This window comes from Tachyglossus aculeatus, chromosome 13, assembly GCF_015852505.1.
Source record: "Tachyglossus aculeatus isolate mTacAcu1 chromosome 13, mTacAcu1.pri, whole genome shotgun sequence".
Taxonomy (NCBI): Eukaryota; Metazoa; Chordata; class Mammalia; order Monotremata; family Tachyglossidae; genus Tachyglossus; species Tachyglossus aculeatus.
This window is the reverse complement of record NC_052078.1, coordinates 2,607,699-2,632,119: the sequence shown is the minus strand read 5'-3', so window position 1 is coordinate 2,632,119 and position 24,421 is coordinate 2,607,699. Positions and strand designations below refer to the sequence as shown.

The following is a 24,421-nucleotide window of genomic DNA, read 5'->3' as shown; positions in this document are numbered from 1 at the left end:
GCAATTAAATTCACTTGTTCCTTTTCCCTTTCTCTCTCTCTCTCTCTCTCTGTCTCTGTCTCTGTATATTCATTCACTCATTCAGTCGTATTTATTGAGCGCTTACTGTGTGCAGAGCACTGGACTAAGCGCTTGGGAAGTACAAGTTGGCAACATATAGAGACGGTCCCTACCCAACAACTGGCTCACATTCTGTATATGCATAATAATAATAATAGTAATAATAATGGCATTTATTAAGCGCTTACTATGTGCAAAGCACTGTTCTAAGTGCAGAGAAGGTTACAAGGTGATGAGGTTGTCCCACGGGGGGCTCACAGTCTTCATCCCCATTTTACAGATGAGGTCACTGAGGCACAGAGAAGTTAACTATAGCTATATAATAATAATAATAATAATAATAATGGCATTTATTAAGCGCTTACTATGTGCAAAGCACCGTTCTAAGCGCTGGGGAGGTTACAAGGTGATCAGGTGGTCCCACGAGGGGCTCACAGTCTTCATCCCCATTTTCCAGATGAGGGAACTGAGGCCCAGAGAAGTGAAGTGACTTGCCCAAAGTCACCCAGCTGACAATTGGCGGAGCTGGGATTTGAACCCATGACCTCTGACTCCAAAGGCCGGGCTCTTTTCCACTGAGCCACGCTGCTTCTCAACACGCTGCCTACAACAAGCTTACAGTCTAGAGGGGAAGCAGCGTGACTCAGGAAGAGCCCGGACTCTGGAGTCAGAGGTCATGGGTTCAAATCCCGCTCTGCCAATTGTCAGCTGGGTGACTTTGGGCAAGTCACTTCACTTCTCTGGGCCTCAGTTCCCTCATCTGTAAAATGGGGATTAAGACTGCGAGCCCCCCGTGGAACAACCTGATCCCCTTGTAACCTCCCCAGCGCTTAGAACAGTGCTTCGCCCATAGTAAGCGCTTAACAAATACCATCATCATTATTATTATTATTATTAGAGGACTTACTGCTTCACTTTCCTGAAGAACATAGTTGAGTTTTGGTTTTATTTTTTGGATTATGTGCGAATTAAGGTTAAAATAGATTAAAGGATTGAAAGATTATCATGGTTGCAGGATTTTGGGGGGAGAAAAGGATTTGCTGGGGTGGAGATTTAAGATCTTTTAATTATGCAGGCGTCTCTGAGGATTGTGATGAACAGAGACCTTTTCCTCCATCAGTTCTTCGTGTTCCCCAGTCAGTGATATCGCTCAGGCGCTAACCGTGTGCAGAGCACTGTACTGAACGCTCCCCCTTCCAGCGTTTAAATCAGGTGCTCCCTTAGATTTAGGTCAGACCTTCCCTCTTAGGCGCCTCTCTCGACTCTCTTAGAGAAGCAGCGTGGCTCAGGGGAAAGAGCCCGGGCTTTGGAGTCAGAGGTCACGGGTTCAAATCCCGGCTCTGCCACTTGTCAGCCGGGTGACTTTGGGCAAGTCGCTTTGCTTCTCTGGACCTCAGGATCTCATCTGGAAAATGGGGATTAAAACTGTGAGCCCCCCGTGGGACAACCTGATCACCTTGTAACCGCCCCAGCGCTTAGAACAGTGCTTTGCACATAGTAAGTGCTTAATAAATGCCATTATTATTGATTAATTGATTTGAACGTAGGTCCCCTTAGTCCCGGGCCCTTTCCGCCTAAGCCCCCCTCGCTTTTCCCACCTCTCCCCTCCTGAAATAAATCTTGGTTGACGGAGACTTCGGCTCGGTCGGTTTCTCTCGGCTGAGTTTCGGAGTCCGGGGCTTCCGGAAAAGTGAATCGGACCGCGTTTGCAAAAGCGGACGGCCCAGGTTGCGTGTGCAAATCCTGACCTTCAGCTTCAGCAGTCTGTTTTTAGCATTCGTTTCCCCCCGCCCCCCGCCGAATACTCCCGTCGCTTGGCAAGGGGTTCACTATCTTGCTTTTAGAATTAGCTCAACGGATCCGAAAACCGGGAGACCGCGTCTATTTTAAGGATCTGGGCCTAAAAGCCGGCTTTTCTTAGAACAGATTTGAAGCTGTTTTAGGTTCGAAACGGTTGAGAGCCTGCATTTAAATACTACCTATCCAAAAAAAAAAGAAGAGAGAACACTTTTCTGGGGGAAAGCAGGGTATTTCAAACAGGTGTGGGAAATAAATAAATATATATATATATATATATGTGTGTGTGTATATATATATCTCCCCTGTATAAGCAGGGGATTTCAAACAGGTATGGGAAATAAATATATATATATATCCCCTGTATAAGCAGGGGATTTCAAACAGGTGTGGGAAATAAATATATATATATATACACACATCCCCTGTATAAGCAGCGGATTTCAAACAGGTGTGGAAAATGTATATATATCTCTCTCTCCATGTATCTATGTACATATATAGATCTATATATAGATATATATACACATATACAAATGTATATATCTCTCTCTCTATGTATCTATGTACATATATAGATCTATATATAGATATATATACACATCCCCTGTATAAGCAGGGGATTTCAAACAGGTGTGGGAAATAAACATATATACATCCCCTGTATAAGCAGGGGATTTCAAACAGGTGTGGGAAATAAATATATTATATATAATATATAATAAATATAATTATTATAGCATTATGTTATATATTATAATATGTTATAGTATATGTTTTATTATTATATTATAAATATAATGTATGTATATATAAATATATATTTATTTCCCACACCTGTTTGAAATACCCTGCTTATACAGGGGATGTATATGTGTGTGTGTGTGTGTGTGTGTAGAGAAGCAGCGTGGCTCAGTGGAAAGAGCCCGGGCTTTGGAGTCAGAGGTCGTGGGTTCAAATGTGGCTCCGCCACTTGTCAGCTGTGTGACTTTGAGTCACTTCACTTCTCTGGGCCTCAGTTCCCTCATCTGTAAAATGGGGATGAAGACTGTGAGCCCCCCGGGACAACCTGATAACCTTGTAACCTTCCCAGCGCTTAGAACAGTGCTTTGCACATAGTAAGCACTTAATAAATGCCGTTATTATTATTACACATATACAGACTGTGAGCCCGTTGTTGGGTAGGGGCCGTCTCTATATGTTGCCAACTTGTACTTCCCAAGCGTTTAGTCCAGTGCTCTGCACACAGTAAGCGCTCAATAAATACGATTGAATGAGTGAATGAATATACAGAGAGAGAGAAAAAGAGAAAAGGAACAAGTGAATTTAATTGCTTTACCATAGTAAGTTTTCATTTTTTAAAAACCTCTTCGAAACCGTGCCTCTCTGTGTTCTGAAACTGACCTGCCGTTTTCAGTTCAGCCGATTTCCAGATTTGCTCGTGCTCAGTTCAGGCTGTTAATAATGATGGCATTTATTAAGCGCTTACTATGTGCAAAGCACTGTTCTAAGCGCTGGAGAGGTTGCAAGGTGATCAGGTTGTCCCACCGTGGGGCTCACAGTCTTCATCCCCATTTTACAGATGAGGGAACCGAGGCCCAGAGAATAATAATAATAGTATTTGTTAAGCGCTTACTATGTGCAGAGCACTGTTCTAAGCGCTGGGGAGGTTACAGGGTGATCAGGTTGTCCCACGGGGGGCTCACAGTCTTAATCCCCATTTTCCAGATGAGGGAACCGAGGCCCAGAGAAGTGAAGGGACTTGCCCAAAGTCACCCAGCTGACGATTGGCGGAGCCGGGATTTGAACCCACGACCTCTGACTCCAAAGCCCGGGCTCTTCCCACTGAGCCACGCTGCTTATTATTATGACCTTCTAGACTGGTGAGCCCGCTGTTGGGTAGGGACCGTCTCTAAATGTTGCCAATTTGGACTTCCCAAGCGGTTAGTACAGTGCTCTGCACACAGTAAGCGCTTAATGAATGAATGACCGACGTTATTAAGCGCCCACAATGTGCCCAGCCTTGTGTCGGGCGCTTGGGACGGGTTGGCGTGATGGGGGATGTGTGGCAGGGGGAAGGGGCAAAATTGGAGTCTCTCCTGACTTCTTGGGTGCCATAATAATAATAATAATAGTGTGTCCACCATCAATCAATCAATCATATTTATTGAGCGCTTACTATGTGCAGAGCACTGTACTAAGCGCTTGGGAAGTACAAATTGGCAACATATAGAGACAGTCCCTACCCAACATTGGGCTCGCAGTCTAAAAGACTGATTACCATGATTACCTTGTAACCACCACCACCATAATAATAATAATGATAATAATGATGATGGTATTTGTTAAGCGCTTACTATGTGCCAACCACTGTTCTAAGCGCTGGGGGAGATACAAGGCAATCGGGTTGTCCCCTGTGGGGCTTCATCCCCATTTTCCAGATGAGGGAACTGAGGTACAGAGAAGTTGTGACTTGCCAATAATAACAGTAAAGTGTCTGGCACATAGTAAGTGCTTAACAAATACCGTTAGTAATAATTATACTTTGCGTTTAGCTTTAATTCTGTTTATTCTGACGACTGGACACCCGTCCACGTGTTTTTATTTTGTCGTCCGTCTCCCCCTCCTAGACTGTGACCCCGTTGTGGGGTAGGGGCCGTCTCTAGATGTTGCCAACTTGGACTTCCCAAGCGCTTAGTCCAGTGCTCTGCACACAGAAAGCGCTCAATAAATATGATTGAGTGAATGTTGCCAACTTGGACTTCCCAAGCGCTTAGCCCAGTGCCCCGCACGCGGTAAGCGCTCAATAAATACGACCGAAGGAATGAATCAATATCCTCCCGGGTCGCAAAAGTTACCGCTGTTGACCGCACCAGGAAGGAGAGATGTAAAGAATTAACCCGTAGACCGGGTTGTCTCCGCGTTGCCGCGGGAAGCGTTAATTGGGTCACGGCCTCAGAAACAATTACGGCCTTTTTAAAAATTATTATTTCTGAGCTCCAGCTGCCGGAAGACTTCACCACGAGCTCCGTGGGAGAAACTCCTACGCGGCTCGGGTTCCCAAAATACGAACTGTCTCCCGTGTCCCCAGATTAGCAGAGGCGGGGGCGACGGGGACCAGACGTTTCTGTTTTGAGGCCTGCTAAAATCCGTCAGCCAGTGGTATTAATCAATCAATCAATCAGTCAATCAATCAATCAGTCGTATTTATTGAGCACTTCTCCATTCGCTGAGAAGCAGCGTGGCTCAGTGGAAAGAGCCCGGGCTTTGGAGTCAGAGGTCATGGGTTCGCCTCCCACCTCTGCCACATCATCATCATCATCATCATCAATCGTATTTATTGAGCGCTTACTATGTGCAGAGCACTGTACTAAGCGCTTGGGAAGTACAAATTGGCAACGTATAGAGACAGTCCCTACCCAACAGTGGGCTCACAGTCTAAAAACTGTCTAAACACAGTCTAAAAACTAAAAAGACAGGGGCCACATGTCTGCTGTGTGACCTTGGGCAAGTCACTTAGCTTCTCGGAGCCTCAGTGACCTCATCTGGAAAATGGGGATGATGACTGTGAGCCCCACGTGGGACAACCTGATCACCTTGTATCCCCCCTGCACTTAGAACAGTGCTTTGCACATAGTAAGCGCTTTATAAATGTTGTCATCATTATTATTATTATGATTATTATTCGTGTTGGACGGGTGTTGTCCTGCCATTATTATTATTATTATTATTATTATTATTCATGTTGGACGGGTGTTGTCTTGTCCTGCCATTATTATTATTATTACTCATGTTGGACGGGTGTTGTCTTGTCCTGCCATCATTATTATTATTATTATTATTATTATTATTATTCGTGTTGGACGGGTATTGTCTTGTCCTGCCATTATTATTATTATTACTATTATTATTAATATTATTATTATTATTCGTGTTGGACGGGTGTTGTCCTCTCCCAAGCGCTTAGTGCTACTACTGCTAATTTCTAGACTGTGAGCCCACTGTTGGGAAGGGACCGTCTCTATATGTTGCCAGCTTGTCCTTCCCAAGCGCTTAGTCCAGTGCTCTGCACACAGTAAGCGCTCAATAAATACGACTGAATGAATGAATAATAATGGCATTTATTAAGCGCTTACTATGTGCAAAGCACCGTTCTAAGCACTGGGGAGGTTACAGGGTGATCAGGTTGTCCCCTGGGGGGCTCACAGTCTTCATCCCCGTTTTCCAGATGAGGGAACTGAGGCCCAGAGAAGTGAAGTGACTGGCCCAACGTCACCCCAGCTGACAAGTGGCGGAGCCGGGATTCGAACCCATAGCCAGGGCTCTTTCCACTGAGCCACGCTGCTGCTCTAAGTGCACAGTGCTCCGCACGCAGGAAGGGCTCAATAAATAGGACCGGATGAATTCGGGACGTCCGTTCTCTCTTGGAGTAGCCGGAGTTCGTTCTTCCACAGGGAGATGGAGCGGTTCAAAATGCCGGGGGTTGTGTGGGCGTCTGGAAGATCTGGAAACCGACAAGGACAGGGTTCGGTTTTTGGGGGGGTTTTTGGGGGGGGGTATCTAAGCGCTTACTGCGTGTCGGACACTGTTTTAAGCGCCAGGGTAGATACATTTTAATTAGGACGGACACAGTCTGCTGCGTGGGCCGGTCGCTTCCCAGCAGCGTGGCTCAGTGGAAAGAGCCCAGGCTTTGGAGTCCGAGGTCATGGGTTCAAATCCTGGCTCTGCCAACTGTCAGCTGGGTGACTTTGGGTAAGTCACTTCACTTCTCTGTGCCTCAGTTCCCCCATCTGTAAAATGGGGATAAAGATTGTGAGCGCCCCCCCCCCCCCGTGGGACAACCTGATCACCTTGTATCTCCCCAGTGCTTAGAACAGTGCTTTGCACATAGTAAGCACTTAACAAATACCATCATCATTATTATTATTATTATCTCAGCACATATTTATTACTCTATTTTACTTGTACATATTTACTATTCTATTTATTTTATGTTGTTAATACATTTTGTTTCGTTGTCCGTCTCCCCCTTCTATCAGTCAATCAATCAATCGTATTTATTGAGCGCTTACTGTGTGCAGAGCACTGTACTAAGCGCTTGGGAAGTCCAAGTTGGCAACATCTAGAGCCGGTCCCTACCCAACAGCGGGCTCACAGTCTGGAAGGGGGAGACGGAGAACAAAACCAAACATATTAACAAAATAAAATAAATAGAATAGAATATTGTGAGCCCGCTGTTGGGTAGGGACCGTCTCTAGATCATCATCATCATCATCAATCGTATTTATTGAGCGCTTACTGTGTGCAGAGCACTGTACTAAGCGCTTGGAAAGTACAAGTTGGCAACATCTAGAGACAGTCCCTACCCAACAGTGGGCTCACAGTCTAAAAGGGGGAGACGGAGAACAAAACCAAACATACTAACAAAATAAAATAAATAGAATAGATATGTACAAGTAAAATAAATAAATAGAGTAATAAATCTGTACAAACATATATACATAGATGTTTCCAACCTGACTTCCCAAGCGCTTAGTACAGTGCTCTGCACACAGGAAGCGCTCAATAAATGCAATTGAATGAATGAATCTCTGAGCCTCAGTGCCCTCACCTGTAAAATGGAGGTGAAGTCTGGGAGCCCCTTGGGGGACGTGGACTGTGTCCCACCTGATGAACGTGTGTCTCCCTTGGCGCTCAGTACAGTGCCTGGCGCATAGAACGGGCTTAAAAAAGATCATAGGAGAATAATAATAATGATGGTATTTGTTAAGCGCTTACTATGTGCAAAGCACTGTTCTAAGCGCAGCAACGAGCTTGGGAGTCAGAGGTCGGGGAGAATAATAATAATGATGGTATTTGTTAAGCGCTTACTATGTGCAAAGCACTGTTCTAAGCGCAGCAGCGAGCTTGGGAGCCAGAGGTCGTGGGTTCTAATCCCGGCTCCGCCGCTTGTCTGCTGTGCGCCCTTGGGCCAGTCACTTCACTTCTCTGGGCCTCAGTTACCTCATCCATCTAATGGGGATTAAGACTGGGACAACCTGATCACCTTGTATCCCCCCCAGCGCTTAGAAAAGTGCCCTGGCACATATTAAGCGCTTAACAAATACCATCATTATTATTATTATCATATAAAAAAAAGGTGGCTGCTCAGTGGTGATTTCTGTGAGGGATGTGACAAATAATTAATAATAATGGTGGTATTTGTTAGCTGTTTACTATGTGCCAGGCACTGTACTGTAAATTTATTTTATTTGTGCATATTTATTCTATTTATTTTATTTTGTTAATATGTTTTGTTGTCTGTTTCCCCCTTCTAGACTGTGAGCCCACTGTCGGGTAGGGACCGTTTCTATATGTTGCCAACTTGGACTTCCCAAGCGCTTAGTACAGTGCTCTAAGAGCACACAGTAAGCGCTCAATAAATACGATTGAATGAAGGAATGAATGAATGTACTAAGTGCCGGGGTGGGTACAAGCAAATGGGGTCGGACACAGTCCCTGTCCCACGTGGGGCTCACAGTCTTGGTCCCCATTTTACAGCTGAGGTCACTGAGGCCCAGAGAATAATAATAATAATAATGATGGTATTTATTAAGTGCTTGCTATGTGCAAAGCACTGTTCTAAGCGCTGGGGAGGTTACAAGGTGATCAGGTTGTCCCACATTGGGGACTCACAGTCTTAACCCCCATTTTACAGATGAGGTCACTGAGGCCCGGAGAATGATAATAATAATAATGGTATTTATTAAGCGCTTACTATGTGCAAAGCACTGTTCTAAGCGCCGGGGAGGTTACAAGGTGGTCAGGTTGTCCCACGTTGGGGGCTCACAGTCTTAACCCCCATTTTACAGATGAGGTCACTGAGGCCCGGAGAATGATAATAATAATAATGATGGTATTTATTAAGCGCTTACTATGTGCAAAGCACTGTTCTAAGCGCTGGGGAGGTTACAAGGTGGTCAGGTTGTCCCACGTTGGGGGCTCACAGTCTTAACCCCCATTTTACAGATGAGGTCACTGAGCCCGGAGAAGTGAAGTGACTTGCCCAGAGTCACCCAGCTGACGATTGGCGGGGCCGGGATTTGAACCCACGACCTCGGACTCCAAAGCCCGGGCTGTTTCCACCGAGCCACGCTGCTTCTCGGTCTCGGAATTGCTTACCCGGTCATCCGTCTGTGTTCATTTATTTATCGCTCCCTTTTTCCCTTTCTGCTTTCTCTTGCATGTTCTCTCGGCCGGATTGCAATAGAGAAGAAGAAAACGAGGTGAGTCGGAACGTCCGGTGCTTAGTACAGTGCCTGGCACCTAGTAAGCGCTTAACAAATCCCATAAGCGAGCCCACTGTTGGGCAGGGACTGTCTCTATATGTTGCCAATTTGTACTTCCCAAGCGCTTAGTACAGTGCTCTGCACACAGTAAGCACTCAATAAATACGATCGATGATGATGATTTATTAACAACCCTTAACAAATCCCATAAATGATTATTTAGTAACAACCCGCCGCTCCGAGCGGACCGACACGGAGAGTAGAGACCTGGATCGAGGGGAAGCCGACCGCTGTGGCGGGAACGGCAGCCTGCAAAATTGCAGGGTCTTTTCGAAAGAAGCGCTTAGTCCAGTGCTCTGCACACAGTAAGCGCTCAATAAATACGATTGAATGAATAAATACAGCTGAATGAGTGAATACGGTGGAATGAATGAATGAATAAATACGATTGAATGAATGAAAACAGAACGGGCGGCTCTTACTAGCGAGGACGCTCTCGGGATTCCCGTCTGCTAGCCCATCGGACCCGATTAGCTTGGCTCTAGCCCACGGGCTACTACAGCGCCCGGCTTTTTAATCTTTCGATCGAGTGCCGTCGAGTCTTTTCCGATCCGCGGCGACTCTCCGGATATATTTTCTCCAGAACGTCCTATCCTCTGCCGGAATCCGTCACCTCGCCAGCGGGTCTTCCGTTATCGCTGTCGCGGTTTCTATAATAATAATAATAATGATGATGGCGTTTGTTAAGCGCTTACTATGTTCTGGGGGGGTACAAGGTGATCAGGTTGTCCCACGTGGGGCTCACAGTCTTCATCCCCTTTTTACAGATGAGGCAACTGAGGCCCAGAGAAGTGAAGTGACTTGGTCAAGGTCGCCCAGCAGACATAATAATAATGATAATGGCATTTTTATTAAGCGCTTACTACGTGCAAAGCACTGTTCTAAGCGCTGTGGAGGTTACAAGGTGATCAGGTTGTCCCACATGAGGCTCACAATCTTCATCCCCATTTTACAGATGAGGCAGCTGAGGCCCAGAGAAGTGAAGTGACTTGGTCAAGGTCACCCAGCAGACATAATAATAATAATAATGGCATTTTTATGAAGCGCTTACTATGTGCAAAGCACTGTTGTAAGCGCTGTGGAGGTTACAAGGTGATCAGGTTGTCCCACGGTGGGGTCACTGTCTTAATCCCCATTTTACAGATGAGGCAACTGATTCCCAGAGAAGTGAAGTGACTTGCCCAAGGTCGCCCAGCAGACATAATAATAATGATAATGGCATTTTTATTAAGCGCTTACTATGTGCAAAGCACTGTTGTAAGCGCTGTGGAGATTACAAGGTGATCAGGTTGTCCCACGTGGGGCTCACAGTCTTCATCCCCATTTTACAGATGAGGCAGCTGAGGCCCGGAGAAGTGAAGTGACTTGCCCAGAGTCACCCAGCAGACATCATAATAATAATAATAATGGCATTTTTATTAAGCGCTTACTATGTGCAAAGCACTGTTCTAAGTGCTGCAGAGGTTACAGGGTGATCAGGTTGTCCCACGGTGGGGTCACTGTCTTAATCCCCATTTTACAGATGAGGCAACTGAGGCCCCGAGATTCGAACCCGTGACCTCTGACTCCAAAGCCCAGGCCCTTTCCGCCGAGCCACGCCGCTTCTCAGTGCTTCTCATGTTACTTGTACATATTTACTATTCAATTTATTTTATTTTGTTAATATGTTTTGTCTTGTTGTCCGTCTAGACTGTGAGCCTGCTGTTTGGTAGGGACCGTCTGTAGATGTTGCCGGCTTGTTCTTCCCAAGCGCTTAGTCCAGTGCTCTGCACCCAGGAAGCGCTCAATAAATACGATTGATTGAATGAATGAATAAATATGTGCCAAGCACCGTTCTAAGCGCTGGGGAGGTTACAAGGTGATCAGGCTGTCCCGCAGGGCGGTTCACGGTTTTAATAATAATGATGGCATTTATGAAGCGCTTACTATGTGCCAAGCACCGTTCCAAGCGCTGGGGAGGTTACAAGGTGATCAGGCTGTCCCATGGGGGGGGGTCACAGTCTTAATAATAATAATGATGGCCTTTATGAAGCGCTTACTATGTGCCCAGCACCGTTCCAAGCACTGGGGAGGTTACAAGGTGATGAGGTTGTCCCACGGGGGGGCTCACGGTCTTAATAATAATAATTTGGGCCTTTATGAAGCGCTTACTATGTGCCCAGCACTGTTCTAAGCGCTTGGGAGGTTACAAGGTGAGGAGGTTGTCCCACGGGGGGGCTCACGGTCTTAATAATAATAATTTTGGCCTTTATGAAGCGCTTACTATGTGCCCAGCACTGTTCCAAGCGCTTGGGAGGTTACAAGGTGATCAGGCTGTCCCACGGTGGGGGGCTCACAGTCTTAATAATAATGAGGGCATTTATCAATCAATCGTATTATTTATTGCGCGCTTACTGTGTGCAGAGCACTGTACTAAGCGCTTGACTGTATGAAGCATCATCATCAATCGTATTTATTGAGCGCTTACTATGTGCAGAGCACTGTACTAAGCGCTTGGCTGTATGAAGCATCATCATCATCATCAATCGTATTGAGCGCTTACTGTGTGCAGAGCACTGTACTAAGCGCTTGGGAAGTACGAATTGGCAACATATAGAGACAGTCCCTACCCAACATTGGGCTCACAGTCTAAAAGCGGGAGACAGAGAAACATACTAACAAAATAAAATAAATAGAATGGATATGTATATATATGCTATGTGCAAAGCACTGTTCTAAGCGCTGGGCGGGGGGGGATTCAAGGTGATTAGGTTGTCCCACGCGGGGCTTCCAGTCTCAATCCCCATTTTACAGATGAGGTGACTGAAGCACTTCCCGTGTGCCAAGCGCCGTTCGAAGCGAACGAATGAACGAATGACCCCTCTTACCTCACCTCCCTTCTCTCCTTCTACTGCCTAGCCCGCACCCTCCGCTCCTCCACCACTAATCTCCTCCCCGTACCTCGCTCTCGCCTGTCCCGCCATCGACCCCCGGCCCACGTCCTCCCCCGGGCCCGGAATGCCCCCAATCCCTCTGCCCATCCGCCAAGCTAGCTCTCTTCCTCCCTTCAAGGCCCTGCTGAGAGCTCACCTCCTCCAGGAGGCCTTCCCACACTGAGCCCCTTCTTTCCTCTCCCCCTCGTCCCCCTCTCCATCCCCCCGTCTTACCTCCTTCCCTTCCCCCACAGCACCTGTCTATATGTATATATGGTTGTACATATTTATTACTCTATTTATTTATTTTACTTGTACATTTCTATCCTACTTATTTTATTTTGTTGGTATGTTTGGTTCTGTTCTCCGTCTCCCCCTTTTAGACTGTGAGCCCACTGTTGGGTAGGGACTGTCTCTATGTGATGCCAATTTGTACTTCCCAAGCGCTTAGTACAGTGCTCTGCACATAGTAAGCGCTCAATAAATACGATTGATTGATTGATTGAATGACGGCTCCCGGTTCCTGTCGTTTCAGGGCAGGCCGGACGGCGCCCAGAAAGCGGGGTTCGTCAAGGGCCCGGTGTTCAAGGGGGTGGCGTCGAGCCGCTTCCTGCCCAAAGGCACCAAGACCAAGGTGAACCTGGAGGAGCAGGGCCGCCAGAAGGTGTCCTTTAGCTTCAGCCTGACCAAGAAGACGCTGCAGAACCGGTTCCTGGCCGCCCTGGGCAACGAGAAGCCGAGCGACGGGCCGGACCCGCCCCCCCCGGCCCCCGGCGGACCCCGGGGAGCCGCCGCCGCCGCTGGCCGCCCCGGCCGAGGAGGCCTCGCCGCCCAAGCCCAAGGCGGAGCTGGGCAGGATCCATTTTAAGAAACACCTGCTGCACGTGACCGCCAGGCCGGGCCCGGGCAACCCCGGGGCGCTGTCGCCGGGCCGGACGGCGGAAGGGGCCCCGGCCGAGTCCCCGCCGCCCTCGCCCCCTCCGCCGCCGCCGCCGCCGCCGCCCAGGACCCCGTCGCCCCCGGCGCGGCCGGCGACCCCGGCGGCGTCCCCCGCGGCCGCGCCGCCCCCGCCGGGGGAGGGCCGGCCCCCCAGAGAGCCGGCGCGCCCGCCGGCGGCCGAGCCCCCGGAGGCGGCTCCGAGGCCCGAGGCGGCGGCCCGCGGCCCCGAGGAGCGCGCCCGCCGGCCCCCGGCCGAGCGGCCCGCGGGCTCCCCGCCCCGGGAGGACGGCCGGCCCGGGAAGGAGGAAGAGGCCCCCCCGGGCCCGAGGAGGGCCGGCCCCAAGAGGAAGGCCTCGCAGTCGGAAGGCCCGGCCCGCGGCTCCGAGTCCGACGAGGACCCGGCGCGGCCCCCCTCGGGCCAGCGGGCCCACGAGCCCAAGAGCGGCGCCGGCCCGGAGAAGGAGCGGGACCCCAGGAGGGGCTCGGCCGGCTGGAAGGGCGACGAGCCGCCCCGCTCCTCGCACGCCAAGGCCGAGCGGGACGACAGACACGCGGGCCACTCCAAGGGGGAGCGGGACTCGAGGTACCCGTCCTCGCGCCCGCGGGCGGAGCGGCGGCGCAGCCGCTCCCGCTCCCGCTCCCGCTCGGACCGGGGCCCCCGGCCGGGCTCCTCCTCCCACTCGCGCCCGGAGCGCTCGCACTACTACGACCCGGACCGCCGCTACCACCGGGGCGGCTCGCCCTACCGGGACCGGACGCGCCACTCCCGCTCCTACGCCGAGGCCCGGCCGCGCGACAGCTCCGACTCGGAGGACGAGTACAAGAGGGCCCGCTCCCGCTCCGGGGACGGGCGGCGGGCAGCGCCCGCCCACTCCTCTTCCTCCTCCTCCTCCTACCGGGACTCCAGGTCGGCCCGCCCCAAGGCGGACCGGGACGGCCGGGGGGACCCCGCTCACCCGGACCCCGAGAGGGGCCGCAAGCACGCCCCGAAAGGGGAGCGGGAGGCCAAGCGGCCCCCGGAGGGCGAGGCCCCCAAGCGGGGCGGCTCCCCGGCCAACGAGCCGGCCGGCCGGAGGGGGACCTCCCACCCGCGACACGACGGCGGCGCCTCCCGCTCCCGGACCGCCCAGCCCAGGGCGGCCCAGAAGGCCGAGCGGCCCAGGAGCCCCTTCCGGGGGCCGGAGGCCGGGGAGGAGCCCAAGCAGCAGCCCCGACCCCCGGGACCGCCGGCCGCGGGCCCCAGGGGCGGCGAGGCCAGGGCAGGGGCGAGAGTCTCCCAGCGGGAAGCGGCCGCCCCTGGGCCGCCTCCCGAGGCGCCCGCTCCAAGGAGGCCCGAGGGCTCCCCTCCCCGGCCCGGCTGCCTGGGCGGCAAGGAGGCGGCCGTCCCGTTCCCGGGAAAGTCCGAGCCGTCCCGGGTCTGCCGCCCGCCCGAGCCGAGCGTCAACGGCTCCCCCGGGGAGGGCGCCGAGCCGACCGCGGCCTCCCGTCCCCCTCGGGCCGACGATCCCCTCCCGTCATCGGACGACGGCGCGGCCCGTGCGGAGCGGCCCCCTCCCACGGAAGGCCGCAAGGCGGGAGCGGCCAACGGCTTCCAGGATGTCAGTCCGCCCGGAGAGGGGGACTGGGACGATCCCCCCGGGCGGCCCGGGGAGCCGGACGGCCCGTCCGGAGAGGCGGCGGTGGTCGCGGCAGCCCCCCCGGCCCGATGAGCCTGCGTCTTCCCCGGGCGCCGGGGAGGCCACCGATGCTTGGCTTCCCCACGGCCGGACTCAGGGGCCGGCCGCCGGCCGCTCTTCGGGCGACGACAGCCCTGCCCCGTGCCTCTCCGAGTCCGCCGTCTCGGCCGAGCCCGCCGCTCGGGGATGGTCCCCCGGGGGCCCGGCGGACGCCCCCTCGGACCCGCGGGCACCCTTCTGGGATGCGCAGAGCCCGCGGGCGATGCCTCCCCCCCGAGACCAAGACGAGCCGCCCGAGGGCCGGATCGACTCCGTTTCGGCCGGTCCCTTTTTCGTCCCGCATTCGTCCGTGGGCACCTCGGGCATCGCTCCTTCTTCCTCGTCTTCCTCCTCCTCGTCCTCCGCCTCTTTTAAGCCGGACTTGACTCCCGGAATCGAGGGGGATCCCGACCCGGCCCCCCAGCCCGCGGAGGTCCACTCTCCACCCGACGCGGGCGGGAGCCCGCGGAGCCCCGGTGAGGGCGCGTCGCCCCGGGGTGGGCCCGAGCGGGCGGACCCGGCCCCGGAAAAAGCCGCCGGGTCCGGCCAGGGCGGACTCCCTCCGGAGACGGCGGAGCTCCCCGCTGAAGCGCGGCCCCCCGAGTCGTCCCCGTCCCTCCAGCCCCCGGGGGTCCCCGATGCCGGAGAGGTGCGGGGAGACCCCCGCGGGCCCGGGGATCCGGAGGGCGGCCCCCCGGCCCGCGAGGGCGGCCCGGGAGTCCGGTCGGCCGAGACCTGCGACAGCAGCGGCCCCGCCCCGGGTTCGGCCACCCCCGCCCGCGGGGGCTACTCCTCCGACTCCGCCGACAGCGCCAGCGAGGACGAGAGCGACTCCGACGCCTCCGACTCGGACGACAGCGGCGTGCCGAGGAACCGCCTGCAGTCCGTGGTGGTCGTGCCCAAGAACTCCACCCTGCCCACGGCGGAGGGGGGCGGCCCCTGCCCCGCGCGGGGCGGCCCGGATCACCGCCGCCGGCCCGACCCCTGGGAGGACGGGAGAGGCGAGCCCGCCCGGCCCGGCCACGACGAGAAGACGGGGGCCGCCGCCAGATGCCCGGAGAAGGGCCCGGAAGCGTCGTGGGCCGAGCGCCCGCCCGAGGCGCCGCAGCCCCAGAGCGACGGCGTGGACAGCACGAGTCAGGCGGACGCCACCTCCGACCCCCCGAGGGCCCGGCCCGAAGCCGCCCGGCCGGACCCGGCGGGCGCCGAGCCGCGGCCCGCGCCCGGCCCGGCCGACGGACCCGACGGTCCCGAGCCGGGCGACCCTCCCTCCGCCCGGGGGGACTCCGCCGGAGCGGGCGGCTCCCCCGCGGCCGAGGACGTCGCTCGCCCGGGCCGGGATTTCTCCCAGACGGAGAAGCCCAGCTCCACCTACCAGCAGCCCGACAGCAGCTTCGGCCTCTACCCCGGCTACGGCTACCGGCCGGCCGCCGACCCCTACTGCGGCGCCCCGGCCTACTGGCCCGGCAACGGCTACTGGGACCCCAGGCTGGCGGGCCGGCCCCCCGCGGGCGGGGCGGGGCCCGAGCGTCCCCACGGGCAGGTGCCCGACTCGCTGACGGGCGACCACGACGAGGACGGGGCCGGGGAGGAGCCCTGGGGGGCCGCCCACGGGCCCCGGTTCCCCGGCCCGCCGGGGAAGTGTCCCGCCCCGCCGCCGAAGGAGGAGCGGGGGTCCGTGCAGGCCCCGGAGATCAGCAGCAACTCCAGCAAGGAGCCCCCGGCCGGGGGCGAGAAGAAGGACTCCCCCAAGGGCCCCGACCGGCCCGACGCCAAGGAGCGGGGACCCCCCAAGAAGAGGCGGCCGGAGCCGGAGAGCGACTCGGAGAGCGACGGCGATGAGGGGCGCGAGAGGAAGCGGGCGAGGACGGAGGCCGGGAGGCCGGTGGCCCCCCTCTGCGTCATGGACGACTTCCGCGATCCCCAGAGGTGGAAAGAGTGTGCCAAGCAGGGGACCATGCCCTGCTACTTCGACCTCATCGAGGAGAACGTGTACCTCACCGAGAGGTGGGTGGCGGCCCTCCCTCCCCTCCCCGGGCCTCCTCGCCTTTCCCTTCCGGAATAATTTGCCCGGGAACGGGCCGGGTGGGCCTCCGGAGACCTCCCCTCCCGACCGGGAATACGTGGCCGGTGACGTCCGTCCTCCGAGTAGCCCCCGGGCAACCACACGGGTGACCCTCAGAGAGAAATCCGGCCGACAGTCTCCCGTTCACCCCTTTTCATTCATTCATTCATTGAATCGTATTTATTGAGCGCTTACTGTGTGCGGAGCACTGTACTAAGCGCTTGGGATGTACAGGTTGGCAACATATAGAGACAGTCCCTACCCAACAGCGGGCTCAGTCTTGAAGGCGGGCTCTTTTAGTTCGAGCCTGTGATCTCCCTCCTTTCTCAGCCCCCAGTTCATTCGTTCGTTGTTCATTCATTGTCGTACTTATTGAGCACTTACTGTGTGCAGAGCACTGTACTAAGCGCTTGGGAAGTGCAGGTCGGCAACATATAGAGACGGTCCCTACCCAACAGCGGGCTCACAGTCTTGAAGGCGGGCTCTTTTAGTTCGAGCCTGTGATCTCCCCCTCTTTCTCAGCCCCCAGTTCATTCGTTCGTTGTTTATTCATTCATTCAGTCGTACTTATTGAGCGCTTATTGTGTGCAGAGCTCTGTACTAAGCGCTTGGGAAGTACAGGTCGGCAACATATAGAGACGGTCCCTACCCAACAGCGGGCTCACAGTCTTGAAGGCGGGCTCTTTTAGTTCGAGCCTGGGATCTCCCCCCTTTCTCAGCCCCCAGTTCATTCGTTCATTGTTCATTCACTCATTCAGTTGTATTTATTGAACGCTTACTGTGTGCAGAACACTGTACTAAGCGCTTGGGAAGTCCAAGTCGGCAACATCTAGAGACGGTCCTTACCCAGCAACAGTCTTGCGGTCTAGAAGGGGGAGACGGACAACAAAACAAAACATGTGGACGGGTGTCAAGTCGTCAGAATAAATAGAAGTAAAGCTAGATGCACATCATTAACAAAATAAATAGAATAGTAAATACGGACAAGTAAAATAAATAGAGTAATAAATCTATATACAGGTGCTGTGGGGAGGGGAAGGAGGTCCGGGAAGGAGGGGACGTGGGGACCTGTATGTGTATATATATATATACATATTATATATATATGTACCTGCATATATGTATATATGTTTGCACGTATTTATTACTCTATTTATTTTACTTATTCTATTTATTCTAGAATATTTACATTCTATATTTATATTTATTTTATATTTACATAAATATGTATATTCTAGAATCTTTATAATATTTATTTTATTTTGTTAATGTGTATTGTTTTGTTGGCTGTCTCCCCCTTCTAGACTGTGAGCCTGCTGTTGGGTAGGGACCGGCTCTAGATGTTGCCTTCTTGTACTTCGCAAGCGCTTAGTACAGTGCTCTGCACACAGTAAGCGCTCAATGAATATGATTGAATGAATGAATATGTATATATGTTTGTACGTATTTACTACTCTATTTTACTTGTACATATTTATTCTATTTTATTTTGTTAATATGTTTTGTTTTGTCGTCCGTCTCCCCCTTCTAGACTGTGAGCCCGCTGTGGGGTAGGGACCGTCTCTATATGTTGTTTATTTATTTTATTTGTACGTATTTATTCTATTTCTTTTATTTTGTTAGTATGTTTTGTTTTGTTGTCTGTCTCCCCCTTCTAGACTGTGAGCCCGCCGTTGGGTAGGGACCGTCTCTATATTTGTAGATATTTATTCTATTTCTTTTATTTTGTCAATATGTTTTATTTTGTCGTCCGTCTCCCCCTTCTAGCCTGTGAGCCCGCCGTTGGGTAGGGACCGTCTCTAGATGTTGTTTATTTGCACATATTTATTTGATTTTGTTAATATGTTTTATTTTGTCGTCCGTCTCCCGCTTCTAGCCTGTGAGCCCGCCGTTGGGTCGGGACCGGCTCTAGATGTTGCCAACTTGGGCTTCCCAAGCGCTTAGTCCAGTGCTGTGCACGCAGTAAGCGCTCAATAAATACGATTGAATGAATGTTGCCAACTTGGACTTCCCAAGCTCTTACTACAGTGCCCTGCACACAGTAAGCGCTCAATAAATACGACTGAATGAATGTTGCCAACTTGGACTTCCCAAGCTCTTACTACAGTGCTCTGCACGCAGTAAGCGCTCAATAAATACGATTGAATGAATGTTGCCAACTTGTACTTCCCAAGCGCATACTACAGTGCCCGGCGCACAGTAAGCGCTCAATAAATACTATTGAATGAATGAATAAGGTAGGGCAGAGGGGATGGGGAGGAGGAGCGTATTTTCACTGTGTGCTGAGCACTGGACTAAACAGCCGGACCCTCCCGCTGACCCCACTGTCCGCTCTTTTTCTGTGAAGCGCTTAGTACAGTGCTCTGCACACAGTAAGCGCTCAATAAATCCGGCTGATGGATTGATTCTCCCCAGAAAGAAGAACAAATCCCACCGGGATATCAAGCGGATGCAGTGCGAGTGTACCCCCCTCTCCAAAGAGGAGCGCGCCCAAGGAGACGTCGCGTGCGGGGAAGACTGCCTCAACCGCCTCCTCATGATCGAATGGTAAGCGCCGCGCCCCTGGACAGCGCTCGGGTTGGAAAAAAAAAATAAGAATAAGTCCCGAAAAGTCACCGGTTATGTATGTGATGATTGCGGTAGCTAATATAACTGTAGTATGTAGTAAGCGCTTCCGGTTGATTGCGTATTGATCAATCAGTGCGATTGCTTGATTGATTACTGTGTGTCGGGAGCACAAGTGAAGCGGGTTGGACGCTTATTAATAATAATGGTGATGATGGCATTTATTAGGCGCTTACTATGTGCGAAGCACTGTTCTAACCACAAGTTAAGCGGGTTGGACGTAATAATAATGGTGGCATTTATTAAGCGCTTACTGTGTGCGAAGGACTGTTCTAAGCACGTTCATCGGGTTGGACGCAGACCCTGTCCCATGTAATATAATAATGATAATAATGAAGGCATTTATTAAGTGCTTACTATGTGCGAAGCACTGTTCTAAGCACGTTAATCGCGTTGGACGCTGACCCTGTCCCACATAATAATAATAACAATGATGGCATTTATTAAGCGCTTACTATGTGTGAAGCACTGTTCTAAGCACAATCGGGTTGGACAAAGACCCTGTCCCACATAACAGTAATAATGATAATAATAGTGATGGCATTTATTAAGCACTTACTATGTGCGAAGCACTGTTCTAAGCACAAGTTAAGCGGGTTGGACGTAATAATAATGATGGCATTTATTAAGTGCTTACTATGTGCAAAGCACTGTTCTAAGCACGTTCATCGGGTTGGACGCAGACCGTCCCATGTAATATAATAATAATAATAATAGTAATGAAGGCATTTATTAAGCGTTTACTATGTGCGAAGCACTGTTCTAAGCACGTTAATCGGGTTGGACGCAGACCCTGTCCCACATAATAATAATAATAATGATGGCGTTTATTAAGCGCTTACTATGTGTGAAGCACTGTTCTAAGCACAGTTGGGTTGGACAAAGACCCTGTCCCACATAACAATAATAATAATAATAATAATAATGATGATGGCATTTATTAAGCACTCACTATGTGCAAAGCAGTGTTCTAAGCACAATCGGGTTGGACAAAGACCCTGTCCCACATAACAATAACAATAATAATAATGATGGCATTTATTATGTGCTTACTATGTGCAAAGCACTGTTCTAAGCACAAGTCAATTGGGTTGGACGCAGACCCTGTCCCACGTAATAATAGTAATAATAATAATAATAATAATGATGGCATTTATTAAGCGCTTGCTTTGTGTGAAGCACTGTGCTAAGCGCAGTCGGGTTGGATGCAGACCCTGTCCCACATAATGATAACAATAATAATAATGATGGCATTTATTAAGCACTTACTATGTGCGAAGCACTGTTCTAAGCACATTAATCGGGTTGGACGCAGACCCTGTCCCCACATAATAATAATGATAATAATGGCATTTATTAAGCACTTACTATGTGCAAAGCACTGTTCTAAGCACAAGTTAATCGGGTTGGACGCAGACCCTGTCCCACATAACAATAACAGTAATAATAATGATGGCATTTATTAAGCGCTTACTGTGTGCAAAGCACTGTTCCAAGCACAATTGGGTTGGATGCAGACCCTGTCCCACATAAGAATAATAATAATAATAACGATGGCATTTATTAAGCGCTTACTATGTGCGAAGCACTGTTCTAAGCACAGTCGGGTTGGACGCAGACCCTGTCCCACATAATAATAATAATAATAACGATGGCATTTATTAAGCGCTTACTATGTGCGAAGCACTGTTCTAAGCACAATCGGGTTGGACGCAGACCCTGTCCCACATAATAATAATAATAATGGCATTTATCAAGTGCTTACTATGTGCGAAGCACTGTTCTAAGCACATTAATCGGGTTGGACGCAGACCCTGTCCCACATAATAATAATAATGATGGCATATATTAAGTGCTTACTATGTGCGAAGCACTGTTCTAAGCATGCTAGTCGGGTTGGACGCAGACCCTGTCCCACATAGTAGTAGTAATAATAATACTAATAATGATGGCATTTATTAAGTGCTTTATTATGTGCAAAGCACTGTTCTAATCACATTAATCAGGTTGGACGCAGACCCTGTCCCTAATAATAATAATAATAATGATGGCATTTATTAAGCGCTTACTATGTGCGAAGCACTGTTCTAAGCATGTTAATCGGGTTGGACGCAGACCCTGTCCCACATAATAATAATAATAATAATAATAATAATAGTGGCATTTATTAAGTGCTTACTATGTACGAAGCACTGTTCTAAGCACAAGTTAATTGGGTTGGATGCAGACCCTGTCCCATGTAATAATAATAATAATAATAATAATAATAATAATGGTATTTATTAAGCACTTACTATGTGCTAAGCACTGTTCTAAGCACAAGTTAATTGGGTTGGACGTAGACCCTGTCCCACATTATAATAATAATAATAATAATGATTGCATTTAATAAGAGCTTACTATGTGCAAAGCACTGTTTTAAGCTCTGGGGAGGTTACAAGGTGATCAGGTTGTCCCACGGGGGGCTCCCAGTCTTCATCCCCATTTTGCAGATGAGGGAACTGAGGCCCAGAGAAGTGAAGTGACTTGCCCAAAGTCACCCAACTGACAAGTGGTGGAGTTGGGATTTGAACCCATGGCCTCTGACTCCAAAGCCCGGGCTCTTTTCCACTGAGCCACACGCTGCTTCTCATAGTAATAATAATAATAATAATAATCGTGGTAGTAAGCTTACTTGTCAGCTGTGTGACCTTGGGCAAGTCACTTCATTCATTCATTCATTCAATTGTACTTATTGAGCGCTTACTGTATGCAGAGCACTGGACTAAGCGCTTGGGAAGTACAAGTTGGCTATATATTGATGATCCCTACCCAACAACAGGCTCACGGTCTAGAAGTCTAGTCACTTCCCTGTGCCTCAGTTTCCACATCTGTAAAATGGGGCTGAAGACCGTGAGCCCCACGTGGGACAACCTGATCACCTTGCATCGCCCCCAGCATGCTTGGCACATAGCGCTTAACAAATACTAGCATTATTATTATAATATGATAGCCACTGTATGTACTAAGCGCTGGGGTGGATACAAGCAAATCGGACTGGACACAGTCCCTGTCCCACATGGGGTTCATAGTTCATTCATTCAATCGTATTTATTGAGCGCTTACTGTGTGCAGAGACTAGACTGTGAGCCCACTGTTGGGTAGGGACCGTCTCTATATGTTGCCAACTTGGACTTCCCAAGCGCTTAGTACAGTGCTCTGCACACAGTAAGCGCTCAATAAATATGATTGATTGATTGATTGTCTCCCCCTTCTAGACTGTCTCCCCCTTCTAGACCGTGAGCCCACTGTTGGGTAGGGACCGTCTCTATATGTTGCCAACTTGGACTTCCCAAGCGCTTAGTACAGTGCTCTGCACACAGTAAGCGCTCAATAAATACGATTGATTGTCTCCCACTTCTAGACTGTCTCCCCCTTCTAGACTGTGAGCCCACTGTTGGGTAGGGACCGTCTCTATATGTTGCCAGCTTGTACTTCCCAAGCGCTTAGTCCAGTGCTCTGCACACAGTAAGCGCTCAATAAATACGATTGATTGCAGAGCACTGTAGTAAGCGCTTGGGAAGTCCAAGTTGGTAACATATAGAGACGGCCGTAGTTATAATCTCCATCCTAAAGATGAGGTCACCGAGGCACAGGGAAGTGAAGTGACTGGCCCAGGGTCGCACAGCAGACAAGTGGCGGATCCGGGATTAGAACCCAGGACTTTCCAGCTCCCAGGCCCCGGGCGCTCTCGACCTTCATCCGGTTTTCCTTTGTCATTCCAGCTCTTCCCGGTGCCCGAACGGAGACAACTGTTCCAACAGGAGGTTCCAGAGGAAACAACATGCGGACGTGGAAGTGATCCTGACGGAAAAGAAGGGATGGGGACTCCGGGCGGCCAAAGACCTCCCGTCGTAAGCCACCGGGGCTGTCTCTCAGGGAGTGAGGGGGTCTCCCCATTTATTGAGCGCCTACTCTGTGCGGGGCACTGGACTAGACGCTTGGGAAGTCCAAGTCGGCAACAGAAAGAGACGGTCCCTACCCAACGACAGGCTCACAGCCTAGAAGTCTAGAGCCGGGGCTTTGGAGTCCGAGGTCATGGGTTCAAATCCCGGCTCCGCCGCTTGTCAGCTGGGTGACGTCGGGCTAGTTGCTTCACTTCTCTGGGCCTCAGTTCCCTCACCCGGGAAATGGGGATTTAGAGTGTGAGCCCCACGTGGGACAACCTGATCACCCCGCAGCGCTTAGAACCGTGCTTGGCACATAGTAAGCGCTCAATTTTTGTTCTCTGTCTCGCCCTTCTAGACCGTGAGCCCGCTGTCGGGTCGGGACCGGCTCTAGACGTTGCCAACTTGGACTTCCCAAGCGCTTAGTCCAGTGCTGTGCACACAGGAAGCGCTCAATAAATACGATTGATTGCTCAATCAATCGCTTGGAACCACGCTTTGCACCTAGCAAAGTGCTTAATACGTGCCATTATTTATTTTGAAGCAGCGGGGCTCGGTGGAAAGAGCCCGAGCTTTAGAGTCAGAGGTTAGGGGTTCAAATCCCGGCTCTGCCAACTGTCAGCTGTGTGACTTCGGGCAACTCACTTCACTTCTCTGTGCCTCAGTTCCCTCCTCTGTCAAATGGGGATGAAGACTGGGAGCCCCTCGTGGGACAACCTGATCACCTTGTAACCCCCCCCAGCGCTTAGAACAGTGCTTGGCACATAGTAAGCGCTTAATGAATGCCATTATTATTATTAATAGACGCCACCGTAGCTACATAGAGACGGTCCCTCGGCCGAGGCAGGTGGCGATGGGCCCGTCTCGCTTTTTCTCGTAGGAACACGTTCGTCCTGGAGTACTGCGGGGAGGTGCTGGATCACAAGGAGTTCAAAGCCCGAGTCAAGGAGTACGCGCGAAACAAGAACATCCACTACTACTTCATGGCCCTGAAAAACGACGAGGTGAGCGGCCGATCGGGGCGGGCCCCGCCGCCGTCCCGTCAGCCCAACCT

At 51.6% G+C, this 24,421-nt stretch overlaps 1 protein-coding gene across 1 annotated transcript in view; it reads left to right on the top strand.

Moving 5' to 3' along the window:
- SETD2 (SET domain containing 2, histone lysine methyltransferase) overlaps positions 1–24,421 on the top strand; it is a 77,363-nt gene that overhangs the window by 7,032 nt on the left and 45,910 nt on the right. Inside the window, 7 exon segments of the mRNA XM_038755448.1 lie at positions 9,107–9,122; positions 12,633–12,856; positions 12,858–14,718; positions 14,810–16,758; positions 19,232–19,363; positions 23,206–23,334; positions 24,248–24,371. Coding sequence (XP_038611376.1) covers positions 9,107–9,122; positions 12,633–12,856; positions 12,858–14,718; positions 14,810–16,758; positions 19,232–19,363; positions 23,206–23,334; positions 24,248–24,371 — 4,435 coding nt within the window.